Here is a 17,846-nt window from a genome sequence, read left to right on the forward strand (position 1 = left end):
TGGAGCCCAGTGATACAATGCATTGTTTCAGCCAGCCCCGGTCAGAAACCCTGAGCAAACAAGTCATCTGACTGAAAGGAAAATGGCAGCAATTATTTCCAGTAAATTGCTCATTTAAAAATATTTCCAATCTTTTTGCATCTTGTTTTAGATGTGTCTCTTGTAAGTAGCAAATAGATTTTAAAATTTAACTGATTTTTTTTTTTTTTTTTTTTTTTTTGAGACGGAGTTTTGCTCTTGACACCTAGGCTGGAGTGCAATGGCATGATCTCAGCTCACTGCAACCTCTGCCTCCCGGGTTCAAGCAATTTTCTTGCCTCAGCCTCCCGAGTAGCTGGGATTACAGGCATACGCCACCAGGCCTGGCTAATTTTGTATTTTTCGTAGAAATGGGGTTTCTCCATGTTGGTCAGGCTGGTCTCGAACTCCCAACCTCAGGTGTTCCACCTGCCTCAGCCACCCAAAGTGTTGAGGTTACAGGTGTGAGCCACTGTGCCTGGCCTCAACTGATTTTATGTGTGTGTGTGGGGATATATGGATCATTCACATTAGATATACAGAATTTATGTATTATTATCTTTAATTTTTTGGTATTTGTCCCACCTGTTGTTTTTTTGCTTGTCATTTTATTTTGAAATATTTTAACCATTCCACCACCTTTTCCTGTTAGTTTGAAAGTAACATACTTCATTTCTACATCTACTAGTGCAATAGAGTAAAATTAATCACTTTAACTTCCTCCTGACAATTGAAATGTCTCAGAACACTTTTAATTCAATTTACCCTTCTTCTAATATATGCTGTCCTTGTATATTTTGAATATTGTTTAATTTGAATCCGTAAGACATTGGTTTACAATGTTTTAGTTTGCTCATACATACTTACTACCTTGATGGCTCTTTATTCCTTCATCCTTTATAGAATTCCCTTTAGTGACAGCATGCTAGTGTCGAACTTTCAGGTTGTGGTGGTCTGAAAGTGTCTTTATTTCATCTTCTTTCTGAGTTTTAGGGCAACAGCGTTCTCTCTTGGCAGTTATTTCCTTTCAGGACATTGCACTGTCTTCTGGCTCCCAGTGTTGCTGCTGAGAGTTGAGCAGTCGGTCTCCTTCCTCAGATTACAGTCTTTTTTTCCCTCTGGCTGCTTTTAGGATACTTTGTTACTTGTGATTTGCAGTTTCACCATAATGTGTCTGGATTTAAATTATCTTGCTTGGGATTCATTGAGCTTTAATCTTTAGACTGTTGCTTCTCATCAATTCAGGTAAATCCTGAACCCTTCTCTCTTAAAATATAGCCTCTACTCCACTTTCTCTGTCCTCTTCTTCCATTGCTCTGATTAGACATATGTGAGGCCTTCTGTTTCATGTTGCTTAACTTTCATTCCATTTGCTTTGTGTTGCATTCTGAATTTCTTCTGATCTGCCTTCAAAGTCATTGGTGCCCTTTATAGCTATCTAATCTGGTTGTTAATTTCAATTACGGAACTTTTTGTTTTCACAAATTCTATTAATCCCTGTAGTAAATTTGTAAGGCTTTTAAAAAATTTTCCTATTAGCTGCAGAGAGATATTTAAGTGTACGCTTCATTTTTCTTTCTTTTTTTTTTTTTAGGCAGAGCCTCACTCTGTCACCCAGGCTGGAGTGCAGTGGTGCAATCTCAGCTCACTGCAACCTCCGCCTCCCCAGTTCAAGTGATTCTCCTGCCTCAGCCTCTCCAGTAGCTGGAATTACAGGTGTGCGCCACCACATCTGGCTAATTTTTGTATTTTTAGTAGAGACAGAGTCGCACCATGTTGGCCTCAAACTCCTGACCTCAAGTGATCCTCCCACCTCGACCCCCCAGAGTGCTGGGATTACAGACGTGGGCCATGGCAGCTGGCCTCATTAAAAAAAAAAAATAAGCACAATGATTTTATGTTTCATAATTTCAGTATCTGAACCCTTTGTGAATCATTTTTCTGCTGCTCTCATTCATGGTGTCTTGTTGCCTATGTGACTATTCTGTGAGCTGTTCATTTTCCATAGAAAATTATTTTGGGGATTCTTTGTGGTGTAGGATGAAAGTATCCCTTCAGGGAGAATTTGCATTTACTTCTGTCGGGCATTTAGGGAACTCTGGACTCTGCCAGTCCAGTTTAATCGAAGTTTATAGTTTAAGGTTTCTGTAATATGTAGGGGAGGTAAATTTGGACTGCAAGGGCCAGCTTGCAATGTCAGTTTCTTAGATTTTTCTTGATTTGCTCAAGCTAAAGCAACTTTTCTTGCAGTTCCTCAGAGGTGTGGGGATAGAGTACCACTGGTTCATCCTCATCCTGAAGTGGAGCCTTTTGGGAGACCTGCTTTATGGCAGGAGAGTCTTTGATTTCTGTTCATCATGTCCTTTCAGGCCCTAAAAAGTGAGGCTCATAGTCCCCAGGTTTGGTAAATACTCTAGGGCAAAAGCATCGTCAATGCCTGGTTACCTCTTGGGGTCCCATTTTCACTTAGATTTGACCTAGCCTGTTTATATTTCTGGAAACAGAATTTTCTAGTTATAAGAAAGAGAACCTTCTAGTTATAAAAATACAGAGAAAGTTTTTGTCAAAAGCTTGGTGTTGCTGGTTTGTACAGAAGATTCCTGGGTTTATTCTTAATCTTCTTTCATCATATGGCCAGATTTCCTAATTTCACTTCCTAAGCTTGTTTCTCCACCTACAAAAAAAGGCATTTAAAATAGCCACTAAGTTTGAAATCTGCATCAGTGAAGTCTGTAGAATCTTTGAAAGTGGAATTAAAATTATATTTATGTTGACTTGTTCCAAAAACAATTTAAGTTAAAACCTTAAAATTATTAAGACTACTACTAGAAGTTCCAACAGAGAGGAACATTTGCTAGAAACAGCCCTGACATCTAATCTCTGCTCTGTCATTAACTTAAGAGTTCTCAATTAGGTGCCTGTGAAATGAACCTCCTCAAATTTTAGGCAAATTTGTTGTTTATTCACAAGTTAGAATTTTTCTGAGAGGAGAGGCACAGCTCTCATCAAATTCTCAGAAGCCTAAGACCCAAGAAAAATTAGGAACTACTGAACTACATACATGGTGACCTCAGGCAAATACCTTCTCCATACCATAGCTTTCTAATCTGTGTTTTGATGAAACACCTGTACTTCATGAATTTAAGAATTAAAAAAGACAGTAATATGTGAATATCCTTTAAAAAAATTATCCACCTTTTTTAAAAAAAAGTACTTTAAAAATGTTAAAGTTTCACTTTTTAACAACACTAACATGTTCAGGGTACTTGTACTACAGAGAAGTTATCAAAACACCTTAAAAGTGTTTATTTTAATGACATTCATTTACTCAGCAGACATTTCAATGTCTACTATGTGCTGATGAAGGAAATATAGATGAATGTCTCATATAGGACACAGACCTTTAGACTGTAATTGCTAGAGATACATTCAACACCTACAGAGGCCAGAGGAAGGGCATGTGAGGTGGGGATGGCAGGTGAGTTGTTGAAGGCCTCTTGGAGGTGTTATCACCTAAATTGCGTCCACCTTAAGGCATTGTCACCTAAAATAAGTACCACCTACAGGGAAGGCATTCCTGGCCGAGGAGTTATAATACACAAAGGCAGAGAAACGCAGAAAATGGTGTAGAGAATGCGTGCATGTGTGAGTCTAAGGTACAGCAAATCAGTGATGCTGGACAGGAAATGAGGAGTGGACATGAGGCTATATACGCAGCACAGGCCAGATTGGGATGGGTCAGGCTAGATTCTGAGCAGCATCCTGCAGGCTAAAGGAACACTGAGGTGCTTTCAGCAGGGGACTGACACTGATTTTGTTAGAATACTCTGGTAGCAGAGTGGAGGGAGGCTGGATTGGAGTTACGAAAACTAATTAGATAATTTCTGTATTACAAGTTGAAGTAATACAGAAATTACTTTCTGAAATGCTTGGGACCAGAAGTGTTTTAGATTTCAGATTCTGGAATATTTGCATTTACTTACTGGTTGAGCATCCCTAATTAGAAAATCTGAAATCCAAAATGCTTCAAAGGACATTTCCTTTGAGTGTCATGTAGGCATTCAAAACTTAATTGCATGTTTTGGAGTTTTTCAGATTTTGGATCTGGGATGCTCAGCCTGTACTTCAGGAAGAAATTTGAGAGCCTGAAATAAGAGTTGGAGGGGACAGAGATTATACGTTACTTAGTAGGTAAATCAATAGGATTATGTGGCCGATTAAATGTATAGGGTAATGGAGAGGGAAGTTTCATGTTGGGGGCTGGCTGAGCTGCCAAATGAGAGAATCAAAATAAATACAGTAAGTTCTGGGGGAATATGGTAAGCTTGGATTTGTTGCATCTGAGTAGAAACGTATCACTGACAGGTAGAATAATCATTCTATTTAGAAGTCTAGGCTGGAGACATAAATGCATGGAGGCTGTAGTAGATAGCTCATAGCTGACACCACGTGAATGGCTGACAACAGCCAACATGAACATGGAGATAAATGGGACGTGCCAACATTTAAAAGTGTGTGAAGAAGAGACCAAGAGAGAAGGGACAGTCCATAGGGATTAGAAGACGCAAAAACATCATAGAAGAAAGTAGTAAATAAATGAATTATTAGTAGTGGCAAATGCAGGAGAGCCCTCAGATAATATAATAACTAAATTTATTCATTTGGCAATTAGAAGGTCACTGCTTTGCCCAATAAGGGGTGAGAACCAGATGGAAGATGACTGAATGGGAGTTGAGGCAGTAAATGGAGAGAAGTCTGATGTAAATGGGAGAAGGGAGGCTAGAGCTGGTGTTATCAAGGGAGTTCTTTAAAAAGGGTGTGAGAAAAAGGAACATGTTTGTTAGCTGAAGAGGAAGGGATAGAAAGTGAGAGGCTCAGAGATCTGGTAGAACTCCTCTGGCGAGTCAGGAAGACCTAATCAGAATTAAATGTGTAGCCAATTCAAGAGAGTTTGTAAGCGAGATAGTTAATCCATCTCTATAAAAATTACAACATGCATTCCCTAGTTCATGTCAAAGAAATAACAGCTCAGTATCCAATTACAGAATTAAAAAAATAAATAAAGCAGGTCAGGATAACTGTGTTTCTAACTGAAATCTGTTGCTAACCATGAAGAATGGCGCTTCTCTGGGGTGAACATAAATGAATGAGTAATAAACCATGTACAAGTGGGATCTGGCCTCTGACTTCACAGAACACCCAAGTACACACCTGCTCCCATCTTCTCCTTTCTTCTAGAATAGAAGGACCCCTATCATTTAAGGCCAATACCCTACCAAGTGCTTTGGATCTTACCTTTCTCCACCGTCTCTGGAACACCAAATCATCACTGATCTTTTTGCTTTTATTTTCAACTCCTTCCTCTTTCCTGGACCTTTTTCAGAGGTAAGGCTACAAGCTAGAAGGACAAAGATACTATTGCCTCACTCTCTCCTCCCTTTTCACACCCCACATTCAAAGAGGTATATAAGGAAGCTTCTTTCAGAAATAAGCCTCTTCTACTATCTGGAAAGGAACATGTCTAAGACACCAATTATTTCCAGGTGGCTAAATCCAGTAGCTGTTTTAAATTCTTCACCCTATTTGATCTCTCGGCAGCATTCAACACCTGGGCTGAAAAATGTTTCCTCTGGCTTTTGAGACTTTACTCCTGGTTGGAACTTTCATCTCTTTAGCTATGCTTGTCATTTGGTCTGCTCATGTTCTGCCACTTAACCTTCAAGAGTTACTCATGGTTTAGCCCTAGATTCTCTTTATGCTCTATAGCAGAGATCAGCACTTTTCCTGTAAAGGGCCTCACAGTAAATTATTTTAGTTTTTGCGCCATAATTTCTCTGTTGCAACTAATCAGTGTTGCCACTGTGGCATGAAAATAGCCAAAGGCAATAACTAAATAAATGGGTGTGGCTATGTTCCAATAAAATTATTTACAAAAACAGATGGTGGGCTGGATTTGGCCCATGGCCTGGGGTTTGCCAACTCCTGCTCTATACTCTCCCTAGAAAAGTATCCTTTACTATGTGCTTCCAATGACCTTGTGCTTCCAAAGATGTATACCTTCCAAGGTATACATCAGTCACACCTTGAGGCCCTTCTATCCACAAACCTGTATCATCAATTGCCTACTTAATACCTGCATTTAGATGTGTCAAAGGCATCTCAAGCCCTACCACAGGAATCATGTTCTTTTCTCTCAAATCTGGTGTCCCTCCAGTGTTCTTCCTTAGTAAGAGGCACTGTCATCTATACAGTTGCACAAAGCAGAAAGGGGGAGTCAGCTTTGACACTTGCCCTTCTCTCATCTTCTAATTCTTTGAACTGGAGGAATACTTAAAACAGGTAGGCCTGAAAATGGCATTACTTGAAGCACACAAATTTAACACTTCACTAATAGAGCTAAACTTTATTTCCATGTTTATTACATGTTTATAACTTGATGTTGAGTACATATTAGAATAGACTTAACATACAACTTGGGAGAAAAGCTGACATTCTCCACTGACTGGGTTAAAAAGGAATGTAAAACTACAAATACTTAAGTTTGAGTTCTAAATTATGGCAAACAGAACAATAAATACCTTGCCATTTTTCTTTCTAATTTTCCAAGATAGATTTCATTATAAAAATTGTTTGATAACAATTTAAGAAGGGAAAATAAGGGATACTCATAAAAACCATTTTACTTTAATTATAGGGTACAAGTAAGAGTCTTAACACAGAAATCCTACCTCCTATTTAAAATATAAATACTTGATGATATAATGAATCAAGGGGGATTAATTAATGTCAGTTTAAAATCTAATAACTTAAATCTGTAAATGCCATTTGCTTTTATCTGGAAGAGTCAGGCTGATTTAAGGGTGACACACAGCAGAGTTCTACTTGACATTCATGTTAACCGTTTGGTGCTCAGAATGGAGATGGCCAAATACCAAGTGCTTAGTGACAGAAAGAATTAATCAGTTCCAAGTGACTAAGAGCCAATAGAATTAATCTCCATCTCCTGATTTATGGTTGTGAACAAATGGATAGCTTTTTTCACTGCAAGTTTCAAAGTTAAACTCTATTCTGAAGCTGCTGAAATTCACAGAACACAGAGAATACTGTCTGTAGAATAATTTCAATGTTTAAATGGTTTAAATACAAAATTACGGGTGATTATCAAAACTATTACTGGTAACAGTTTCTTTTGATTCTTTACACACCCCTTAGCACATTTTGTGAAGAAATGTGTGTTCTTTTTAATACTCATCATTACTCAAATACATTAAAAATCATTTTAAAATTATTTTCTACCATAGATAACAGAAGGCTCTTACTAAAAGTGAATAATGCTTATTGTTCTCACTAAATGTTTAAAGCATCATCTGAAAAACATATTCTTTCTAATACCACTTACAAAAAACATTTAATGAAGATAACTCACTTCTAATTAGGTTATTCTAGTGATAAAATATTTTCTCAGGTAACTATTTAAAACATGATTTATGGCTTTTCAATTTTTAAAATTTCACATTTAATGTCATGTTAAAACTGTTCTAAATCAGTCTTCCAGAATCAGATTCTTAAATGAGAAAAAAAGAGGACAAAAGAGGAAAATTCCTTATCAACTATTTAGCCTCCTCCCTTCCCTAGAAACCAATATTTCCCTTAAATGCAAGGCATGCTCCTTTTCTTAGAACAGAGGTCAGGAAACTGTGTGTGTGATTTTGTGTAAAGGGCAGGTAAATAAACATTTTGGGCTTTATGATTCTCATTTGGCTTCTTATGCTTCTCATTTGGCTTCTACTGCAGCTGTTTACTTTTGGCTGGAGTAGTGGGAAAGGAGCCATAGACAATCTGCATTTATAAAAGGGAGTCCGAATTTGGCCTTTGGGCCATAGTTGGCCAACCGCTGCCTCAGAAGAACAGAGTTAAATATATAAAAGAATCATTTGAAAGAAACTGGTCTCTAGATGTGATGTCTGATTCAGAATCTAGTAGCTAATCACTCTATAACATTTTGATGTCAAGCACTTTGAATTTAGCCAACTTAAGATTTCTTCTATTGAAACACGTCATGCTTTTCACTGGAGATAATTTATCTTCATTTAAGAATGTGCTTCAGTATTACTTATTGAGGGGATTCAGTTTAAAATTAACAAATGATGTCCATACAATTTAATATCCAATTTAATTTTTAAAAAACTTAATAAAAAATATAACAGAATCAAAACATTTAAGTACACTCACTACCCACTCCAGTAATTCATTTAAGTCATACCAACTATAGAATATGAAAAATAAATTCAGAAGTGTAATTACTTTAAAATACATTACTTCCACTTTTGTCAGTATTTTACATTTATGTATATATTCTATAGTGGAAGCAGAAATTCTCTCTAAAAACATTATCTCCTTAAAATCTTGAGGTGCATATTAGAGCCACAGGCAATCTCTGACATATAAAATTGCAGTACAGGCCTTTCAAATTTGGCATTTCACTGGTACAATACAACGACCAAGATATATAATAACTGTACAGTGCCTAGACATTCCAGTAAGAACCATTATTTTCTTTAATGTAGAATGATTAATACATATTCTACAAGGGGCAGTGAGGTTAGTAATTCTACAGGGTATGTCCTGACATAATTTTCAAATTGTACAATAACACAAACAACTTTGTTAAGGCCATGTTTTATTTGCTGATTAATGGACAAAAGGCAATGTAATTTATTTTCAAGTATTTTCTTGAAAGTCTGTGCTCATAAAAATCATGAAAAGTCGGAAAGACTGTTAAATCACTGAAACTTTAAATATATCTTACACAATCTTGTTTGTACAAAAATACAAGTTAAATATAAACATAAAGCAATCATGGTAATTTTATGCAAATCTGTTTTATGTGATCAGTTATATATAAAAGTTTCTCAGTTCTGTTATTTGTGAAAAGATCAATACCACATTGAGTGACTACCTACTGGCAAAAGGCCCTAAAAAGCTTACTTTAGCAGTGATCTTTTACATGGTTAAGTGCATTTCCTATTTTGATATCACCTAAACACTGGGAAAAAAAAAAAAAAAAAGGGCAGTATGTCCATAAACCAACAAATAATTTGGCTGTAATGTATCATATAACACAAAGAAACCCCACACATCTGTACAATGAACATTATGTATTACATACACACAGGTGTATGTGTGTGTGCATGCACATACACACACACACACACACACAAAAACACCCAGTCATAAAACAAAGCCTAATGAGGTGCTGCTTCCAGTTCAATATTCAGCTGTGCATTTTTTCTTACTTCATCAAATGAATAGCTTTTTGTCACCTTGCCATTCTTGAAGACAGTATGAAGAAGATCCTGCATCAATGGAAATTTCATGATTAGATTACATTATAAAGTAAATACCTGAATCCTGGTGTGATGAATTAGACCAACCAATCAAATACACAAGAGATGCCAATGGTGTTCAAATTGTGAGATGATTTGATGCATAGAAAATGCTAGTGGACCAAGGTAGTATCTAAAATGGCCAATCACTGAGATGCCTGGTATGTAGAAATATTTAACTTTTATGAAAAGGAATGACCTCAATACTACATTCTTAAACCAGTTTTCTTAAAGGAAAATCAAGAAACCTAGCTGACCAATCTTTTTTTCTTTTTTTCCTTCAAGTTGAAGGAAGATGCCTGGGTGCCAAGGAGAACTGTGGTTGTCACTGACAATCATTGACGGTGCAGCAAAAAAGCCTGGTAAACCTTGCCTTGTTCCTGGCCAACAAACTCAACAGTGATTAAACATATCAACTGGAAGTTTAATAAATTTGCTAGTCACTAAATTTGGTCTAAAAAACCCACAAAAAGCCCAAAACCAATCCCAAAACAGAAACAAAGAAAAACAGGTATTGCGTTCTTGACTAACGCACAGTGACTGGGTTAAAGTTTCTGTTTACACTACAAAAGTTGATGATAAAGGTAATCCACTTCATCTATACAGAGTAGCAAAGACAGATTGAAGAAATTAAATTCCCTTTGGGTCTGGTAAAGCTTATCTGCTTCTGGTTTCTCTCTGAAAAGTCCAAAGAAGTAATCTCAATTTTCCATCTAGTCTGAAGATTGAGGTGCATATGACATTATCTAGTATTTTTGTCATCGTGTTGCTTCAAACCACAGTGCTTTAGCTGTAGCATTTTCTTTCATAAATTTAAATATAAGTGAATACTAGTTCCTACTCTTAAATCAAATTGCCTAGATGATTATAAATTGATTTTCTAGTTTATTCTAGTATCATTCACATACTCTCTTTTAAAAATCACACTTAGATTTTTACTTTTAGTTTGAAGTGAGTTTAGCTCATCTGGGATAAACTAAAACTGCCAAAATCTCAGTAGGTACAAGAGTTATTTTTTCATTAACGGTAACAAAATTATTTCAATTCTGGCTCAAAACATTAAAAAATATAAAAGTAACATGTTATAAGCAGTAATTGTGATGTTGTATAAAGAATCAAAATAGGAAGTAATAGTACATTCATGTTTAGTATTTTTTCTGATAACATGAATATTCATAAATAGTTCTGTCTAAAGTTTTATTGATCAAGTGGCTTAAAAACCAAAATTTTTTTAACTCGAGTTCACAAATATAAATGTACTTTTGTATGCTAAAGACCATTAGATCATTTGAATCAGAAAACTTGGTTAAATCAAGGTTTCACCATTTATTATGTAATCCAAATCAAGTCACCTTGTTTTCACATTTTATATTAAGATAACACAGTTTGCTTTTAGATAAAGTATATACAAACTTGCTGTCAATCACTATACTTACGAAATATTTCTCCCTGTGTATACACAGGCCCCATGTTTATGATGTAGAAACTTGTTTTGTATCTTATTTTGGTAGGCCAGGTCAGCAATTGGACATTTTATAATAAAATATCATACTTTGTCTTCCACAAAAACAATAACATAAAAACCTCCTTTCTTATTAATTGGTGAGCCAACCTACTACTGTTGAAAAAAAACAGCATAGATACATACATGACCATATTCCTCAAGGTCTCCTTTTCCTTCCTCCAGTGTAACAAAATTCCCTGCTGGCGTCCTGTGTAAAGATAATCGGCCCTTTTTGGACCTTTTGTTGGGATCAGCAACTGGGTCCTTGAAGACATTAATCTGAAATCCAAATTAAGAAAGTTAGAGAAATACAAGACTAATCATCAGAAATGTCTAAACACTCCCTTACAAGAAAGCATATACATAATTTACATTTAAGTTTTAAGAACTTAATAGGTGTAACTGAACCAATCCACATCTGGCTTTTAGAAACGTAACACTTTAACCTGTTTTGAAGGATAGTCATTTGTAATAAAGAAAAAGTATGACATCTTGGATATCCTTTTTGCCACTGAAGAACACCTAATACTCCATTTGTAGGAAGTCTGTGAGCATTCTAACACGTGACCCTTAAGGTATCTCTTTTTATATTATAAACTGCCTTTAAACTGATAGTAAGCAAAGCACGTATATGCTGTTGAAAAAAAGCCCAACTATACCAACTATGCCAAAACCACACACACAATCTTTGGAGAGGGAACAAGAATATTACTAAGGTAAAGGCTTTTCTATTTCATAACGTATCCCTCTTTTGGTACTTTTTACTTTTGCCTTGTTATTGTCAGAAACAAAAGACTTAGAGAACCTCAGGAGAGCAGAGTGTTTCTGCATCAGAAAGGTAGGCAGCAAAGCCACAGAAACAAGAGGCAATGGAACAAGCAGCAACAAATCAGTCAATCCCAGAACTCTCCAAAGAATGATGAAAGAGTAAAGCAGGGAATCAACTCAGGTGTTCTCAATTCTTAGCATCCTCCTGCCTCTGTCCCTTGCTCTATAGAATCTCCAGCTCTCAAGACGTTACAAAGAAGTGCGGGGGTGGTGGTTCAGTTGCCTAGCTGTTCTATGGCTACTAGAATATGATTGTGGTATAACAATCCAAACCTCATATTCTACCTTCCTAAAACAGTTTGGTCAGTGATTATATACTTGCTTGTCTTTAATATATGATGGCTAGGTAAGCTGATGTTCCCAAATACTACTTTTTGATCCAAAGGTATAAATGGAGGCAGTGGGAAATGACTGACCTGTATTATCTCTCTTAAATGTTTTTCCTTATTGGTCTTACTTTTTCCAAATCTGTCTCCTTAGGTCTGTTATTACCTAATATCTCCCTTCTCCTTGTTTCTGAGTTAAGGTCAGCAATACCCAACAACATATTAACAGTCCAGGGCCACATCAATCTTTGACAATTGCACTCAATAACCACATTCTACCTAGATATATAAGGAAGGTACTAACACAGAAGTAATTAAAAGGTGACATACCCCAAGGCCATTAGTTACAACGTAACTACACTTGAAGGAACAATTCAAGAGATCTCTTGTTAACTTCTGTAGCAAAGCTCCACCAGAACCGAAGGAAACATTTTCAATACTCCACTTTTTTTGTTTCATGCCTTCTACAATCTAGAAGATTAAAACAAAACAAAAAACCAAACAAAACCTTAATTTGGAAGACAATGGAGATTATTTTCAAAGGACAATATTGATGAAGCATCCAAGAGCTGTTTTATAACACAGTCAATAAATAGATAATCATAGCCTGCATTTTGTTTTTAAAGACCCACCCACCCCCAAAAGATGGATATGTGTGGAAGAAGACGATTTCATTCACAGTTTCTGCATCTGTATTACTGTCACTGTGGTTCTGGTAGGATTCAGGGAGTGAGGGAAATGAGAGAAAGTGAGAAAAAAATAGCTATAAATATCTAAGACTACTTGAGTCAACTTCTCTCATTCACCTCTTTAAGTTATTGTCCAGATGTCAGCAACAAAAGCAAAGGGAGCCAATTTACTAGACTCTAGGAATGACTGTAATCATCACAAATAAGTCACAATACACCATATGATTACACGTCATATATCATGGAACATGTAAGAATCAAAAGATATTGGTGGCGAAAGAGTATAAAATACTTCTCCTATATAACAGTTGATATACTGGTAGAGTCATTTTATTATGGCTGGTGCACCAGTGCCAGAAACAAAATTATGGACAGATGCTCTGGGTGTTAAGATTTATTACTGTATTATTTTTGGGAGAATGATTAGTTATAAACCAGCTAGACAGACCTGTATGAACAGTTCTAAAAGAGTTCTTTCAAGGGACATACAACTTTAAAGATGTGTTTATTACCAATGTCATTTGTATTTCTTTCACCAAAGTCAAGTTTATTTACCTACCACCTGCCTTCTTATTTAACATATTCAATCAGTTTGATGATAGAATGTGGCAAGTGAAGTTTGGTAACCATTTATTTCATGAGACTAGTCGAACAGGAAGTAACCGGAAAGGCTGGCACTGTTTTAGTTAAACAGAACTTTCAGAAGTTATTAGGAAATCTTGTTTAACAGCCTCATGTGTATCAAAGTTACCACATTCTCACCAAATAATCTCAATTTGACTTTTTTTTTTTTCTCAACACTGCAAAGGAAAAAACCCAACAAATCCCAAGCAACTTCATTTTTTAAACAAATCTACATTTAGAAATGCAACTTTCTTTTTAAATGCCAACCATCTAATTTGAATCAAGATGAATCTAGAAGAATCAAGATGAAAACATATAAAACTTATTTAAAAGTGATTCCTTTAGGATGTACACAAATCCAGTCTCATGTCTTTATTGTACCTGAACCTAAAGGTACCCAAAGCCCCTGAATTTAGGTTTTCCTTTAAATTTGTGAACAAAGTGAATTTCAATACAGAAGAAATGCAAAGAGTAGAACAGAAAAGGGGAAGAAAGGGAAACAGGTAGATGGAGGGTAAGGTAAAATATAGAGAAAATAGTTTCTGACCTGTCACCTCATTTTAGATATGCTTCAGAGGCAAAAACAAAATGAGGAAATAACAAAGAACAGTATCATCTAATATCATATCACTGTATTTCAGGCTAAGTTTCTTTACCAAAAGTTTTAAAATTTAGACAATTTGGAGTTAAACTGAATTTTGAGTCTGGGAAGAAAAACATTTAATACATGTGAGACTTGAAAGAAAGCTTCCTCTTGCCAACTCTGAGAATGCAATACTATGTTAATGTTTTAATAAATCACTCAAATAGAGGTTTCAATGATACCCAAGAAGATTGAATCCATAACTGAAACACAATAGAAAAAGAAGATAGACACTCTGTATTTTGTCCAACATGAGAGATTTTTATTTTCCTAAATAAGCAGTTTCATTTTGGTACACAGTGCAAAGTGGAAACCTAGAGCAGGGTTACATTGTAAACCTCATGGGATGTCACAGGGGTGACAGGTTGAGTAGCAAAGTCCAAGAGTGAGGCTGACAGTCAAAGAAGAAAGTAATTGTTCCAAATAAAGCAGATTTTTCATTTTATCAAAACTATAGCATCTAATTTAGTGTACGTACAGAGCAAAACTGAATTTTTTCCTGCTTCTAAGAACATATTTTTCATACCAATGTAAAGAAATTACAAGTACAGATGTTCCCAAACATACAATGGTTCAACTTAACAATGGTGCAAAAGTGATTTGCATTCAGTGGAACATCAATAAATTACTTGAGATATTCAACACTTTACTATCAAATAGGTTTTATGTTAGATGACTACTCAACTGTAGGCTAGTAAGTGTTCTGAGCACCTGTAGGGTAAGCGAGGCTAAACTACGAGGTCTGGTAGGTTAGGAATAATAAATGCATTTTCCACTTAATATTTTCAACTTAAAAATGGGTTTATTGAGATGCAACCCCATGCTAACTTGAGAGGAACATCTGTATTATCCTTTAGGTACACCTATAGGCCCAGCTTTTTTTTTCTTTTAAAGACATTTTTCTGGCCAGGCGCGGTGGCTCATGCCTGTAATCCCAGCACTTTGGGAGACTGAGGCGGGCAGATCACCTGAGGTCAGCAGTTTGAGACCAGCCTGGCTAACATGGTGAAACCCCTTTTCTACTAAAAATACAAAAAATTAAGGGCATGGTGGCACATGCCTGTAATCCTAGGCACCCGAGAAGCAGAGGTTGTAGTGAGCCGAGATCGTGCCACTGCACTTCAGCTTCGGCAACAAGAGCGAACTACGTCTCAAAAAAAAAAAAAGACATTTTTCCTTCCTGAGTACATCTGCATTAACACAAAACGATTCAATGCCCTATTTGTTCTGTTTGTTTCACTAATGCCAAAGAGTATTTATCTCAATATTTAATTCTTGTTTATGTAGTTTTTATTCATGTACAGTTTTGGGCTGATTCTCAACTACAAAGATGCACATACAGGCTGGGAATGGTGGCTCACGCCTGTAATCTCAGCACTTTGGGAGGCTTGAGTCAAGGAGATTTTGAGGCCAGCCTGGGAAACAGCGAGACCCCCATCTCTACAAAACATAATACTTCTCACTCCCAAATCAATCTTTGGAAAACTATAATTTGGGAACTGACCTTACTCTACCACCACCGAACTCTTTCAAACAGCAAAAAACCTGTGTTTCATAGCTGTAGATACCATCTGAGATTGGTATACATCAAAATGTCAGTGGTTTCTGAATGTGGACAGCCTACATTATGTTAGTGATATTCTACAGAGTATTTTAGATGTTAGTTATGATGAAATTATGGCTCTTAAGAACATTATTTAGTAAACAAGAGGCAAAAATTTTAAGACAATACAGACATACTTTGAAAACACCGTGGGCTTGCTTCCAGACCACTGCAATAAAGCAAGTCAGGGGAATTTTTTGGTTTCCTCCTGCATATAAAACTTATGTTTACACTACATTGCAGTCTATTAAGTGTGCAATAGCATTATGTCTTAAAAATACTTTATTGCTAAATAATGCTAATGGTCACTTGAGCCTGAGTCATCTTTTTGTTGGTGGAGGCCCTTGCACTGTTGATGGCTGCTGACTGATCAGGGTTGCTGAAGGTTGGGGTGGCTGTGGCAATGTCTTAAAATGACAACAATGAAGTCTGTCGCATCAATTGACTCTTCCGATCACGAAAGATTTATCTGTAGCATGCGATGCTGTTTGGTATAATAGCATTCACCCACACAAGAACTTCTTTCAAAATTGGAGTGCATCTTCTCAAATCCTGCTTTGGTTTTATCAACCAATTTTATTGATATTCGAAGGTCCTTTGTTGTCATTTCAACGATGTTACAGCATCTCTGCTAGAAGTAGATTTCATCTCAAGAAATCACTTTCTTTATCCATCCATATGAAGCAAATCCTCATCTGTTCAAATTTAATCATGAGACTGCAGCAATTCAGTCATACCTTCAGGCTCCACTTCTAATTCTAGTTATCTAGCTATTTCTACCACATTTGTAGTTACTTCCTCCACTGAAGTCTTGAAGTCAAATCAAGACTCAGTTATCCGTGAGGGTTAGAATCAATTCCTTCCAAATTCCTGTTAATGCTGACATTTTAACATCCTCCCATGAAGCATGTTCTTAAACGGCATCTAGAATGGTGAATCCTTTTCAGCTATACACTTAAGAATATATTTCTTCCTTTTTCTGAGATGGAGTTTTGCTCTGTTGCCCAGGCTGGAGTGCAGTGGCAGGATCTTGGTGCACTGTAGCCTTTGCCTCCCGGGTTCAGGCAATTCTCTTGCCTCAGCCTCCTGAGTAGCTGGGACTACAGGCACGCATCGCCCCGCCCGGCTAATTTTTGTATTTTTAGTAGAGACGGGGTTTCACCGTGTTGGCCAGAAATGGTCTTGATCTCCTGACCTTGTGATCTGCCTGCCTCGGCCTCTCAAAGTGTTGGGATTACAGGCGTGAGCCACCGCACCTGGCCAAGAATATATGTCCTAAATAATAATATTTGAAATTACTCTTTGATGGATAGGCTGTCAAATGGACGTTGTGTTAGCAGGCATGAAAAACAACATTAACCTCTTTGTACATCTCCATCAGATCTTAGATGCCATCTGCAATAATATTTTGAAAGCAATCTTTTTTTTTTTTTTTTTCCCCTGAGCAGTGGGTCCAAACAGTGGGCTTAAAATATGCAGTACACTATGATGTAAACAGATATGCTGTCATCCAGGCTTTGTTGTTCCATTTATAAGCACAGGCAGGGTAGATTCAGCAAATTCTAAGGGTCCTAGGATTTTCAGAATGATAAATGAGCACTGTCTTCCACTTAAAGTGACCAGCTGCATTATCCACTAACGAGAGTTAGTGTGTCCTTTCAAAGCAGGCGTTGACTCTTCCTCTCTAGTTATGAAAGTCCTAGATGGCACCTTCTTCCAATGGAAGGCTGTTTCCTCTACATTGACCATCTGTTGTTTAGTGTAGCCACCTGCATCAATGATTTTAGCTAGATCTTCTGGGTAACTTGCAGCAGCTTCTACATCAGCACTTGCTGCTTCATTCTGCACTCATGTTACAGAGATGGCTTCTTTCCCTAAATCACAGGAACCAACCTCTGCTAGCTTCCAATTTTTCTTCTGCAGCTTCATCACCTCTCTTGGCCTTCACAGAATTGAAACGAGGGCCTTGCTCTGCATTAGGCTTTGGCCTAAGGAAATGTTGTGGCTGGTTTGATCTTCTATTCAGACCACTCAAACTTTCTCCCTGTCATCAATAAAGCTGTGTTTCACTTTCTTATTCATATGTTTAGTGGAGTAGCACTTCTATTTTTCTTCAAAAACTTTTCCTTTGCATTCACAACTTGGCCTACTGTTTGCCTTAAGAGGCCTATTCTAGCTTTCAACATGCCTTCCTCACTAAACTTAATCATTTCTAGGTTTTGATT

At 36.7% G+C, this 17,846-nt stretch overlaps 1 protein-coding gene and 1 long non-coding RNA gene across 3 annotated transcripts in view; one reads left to right on the forward strand and one right to left on the reverse strand.

Annotated features, from left to right (window-relative positions):
- The window catches only part of LOC103226705 (uncharacterized), a 139,462-nt gene that overhangs the window by 103,741 nt on the left and 17,875 nt on the right, over positions 1–17,846 (forward strand). The window lies entirely within an intron of this gene.
- The window catches only part of NAMPT (nicotinamide phosphoribosyltransferase), a 37,362-nt gene continuing 25,922 nt past the window's right edge, over positions 6,407–17,846 (reverse strand). Inside the window, exons 9-11 of the mRNA XM_007982516.3 lie at positions 12,393–12,533; positions 11,053–11,187; positions 6,407–9,374 (exon numbers count right to left, since the gene is read on the reverse strand). Of these exons, the coding sequence (XP_007980707.1) occupies positions 9,264–9,374; positions 11,053–11,187; positions 12,393–12,533 (387 nt within the window). The 3' untranslated portion in view covers positions 6,407–9,263. The remainder of the gene's footprint in view (positions 9,375–11,052; positions 11,188–12,392; positions 12,534–17,846) is intronic.

This window comes from Chlorocebus sabaeus, chromosome 21 (assembly GCF_047675955.1).
Source record: "Chlorocebus sabaeus isolate Y175 chromosome 21, mChlSab1.0.hap1, whole genome shotgun sequence".
Classification (NCBI taxonomy): Eukaryota; Metazoa; Chordata; class Mammalia; order Primates; family Cercopithecidae; genus Chlorocebus; species Chlorocebus sabaeus.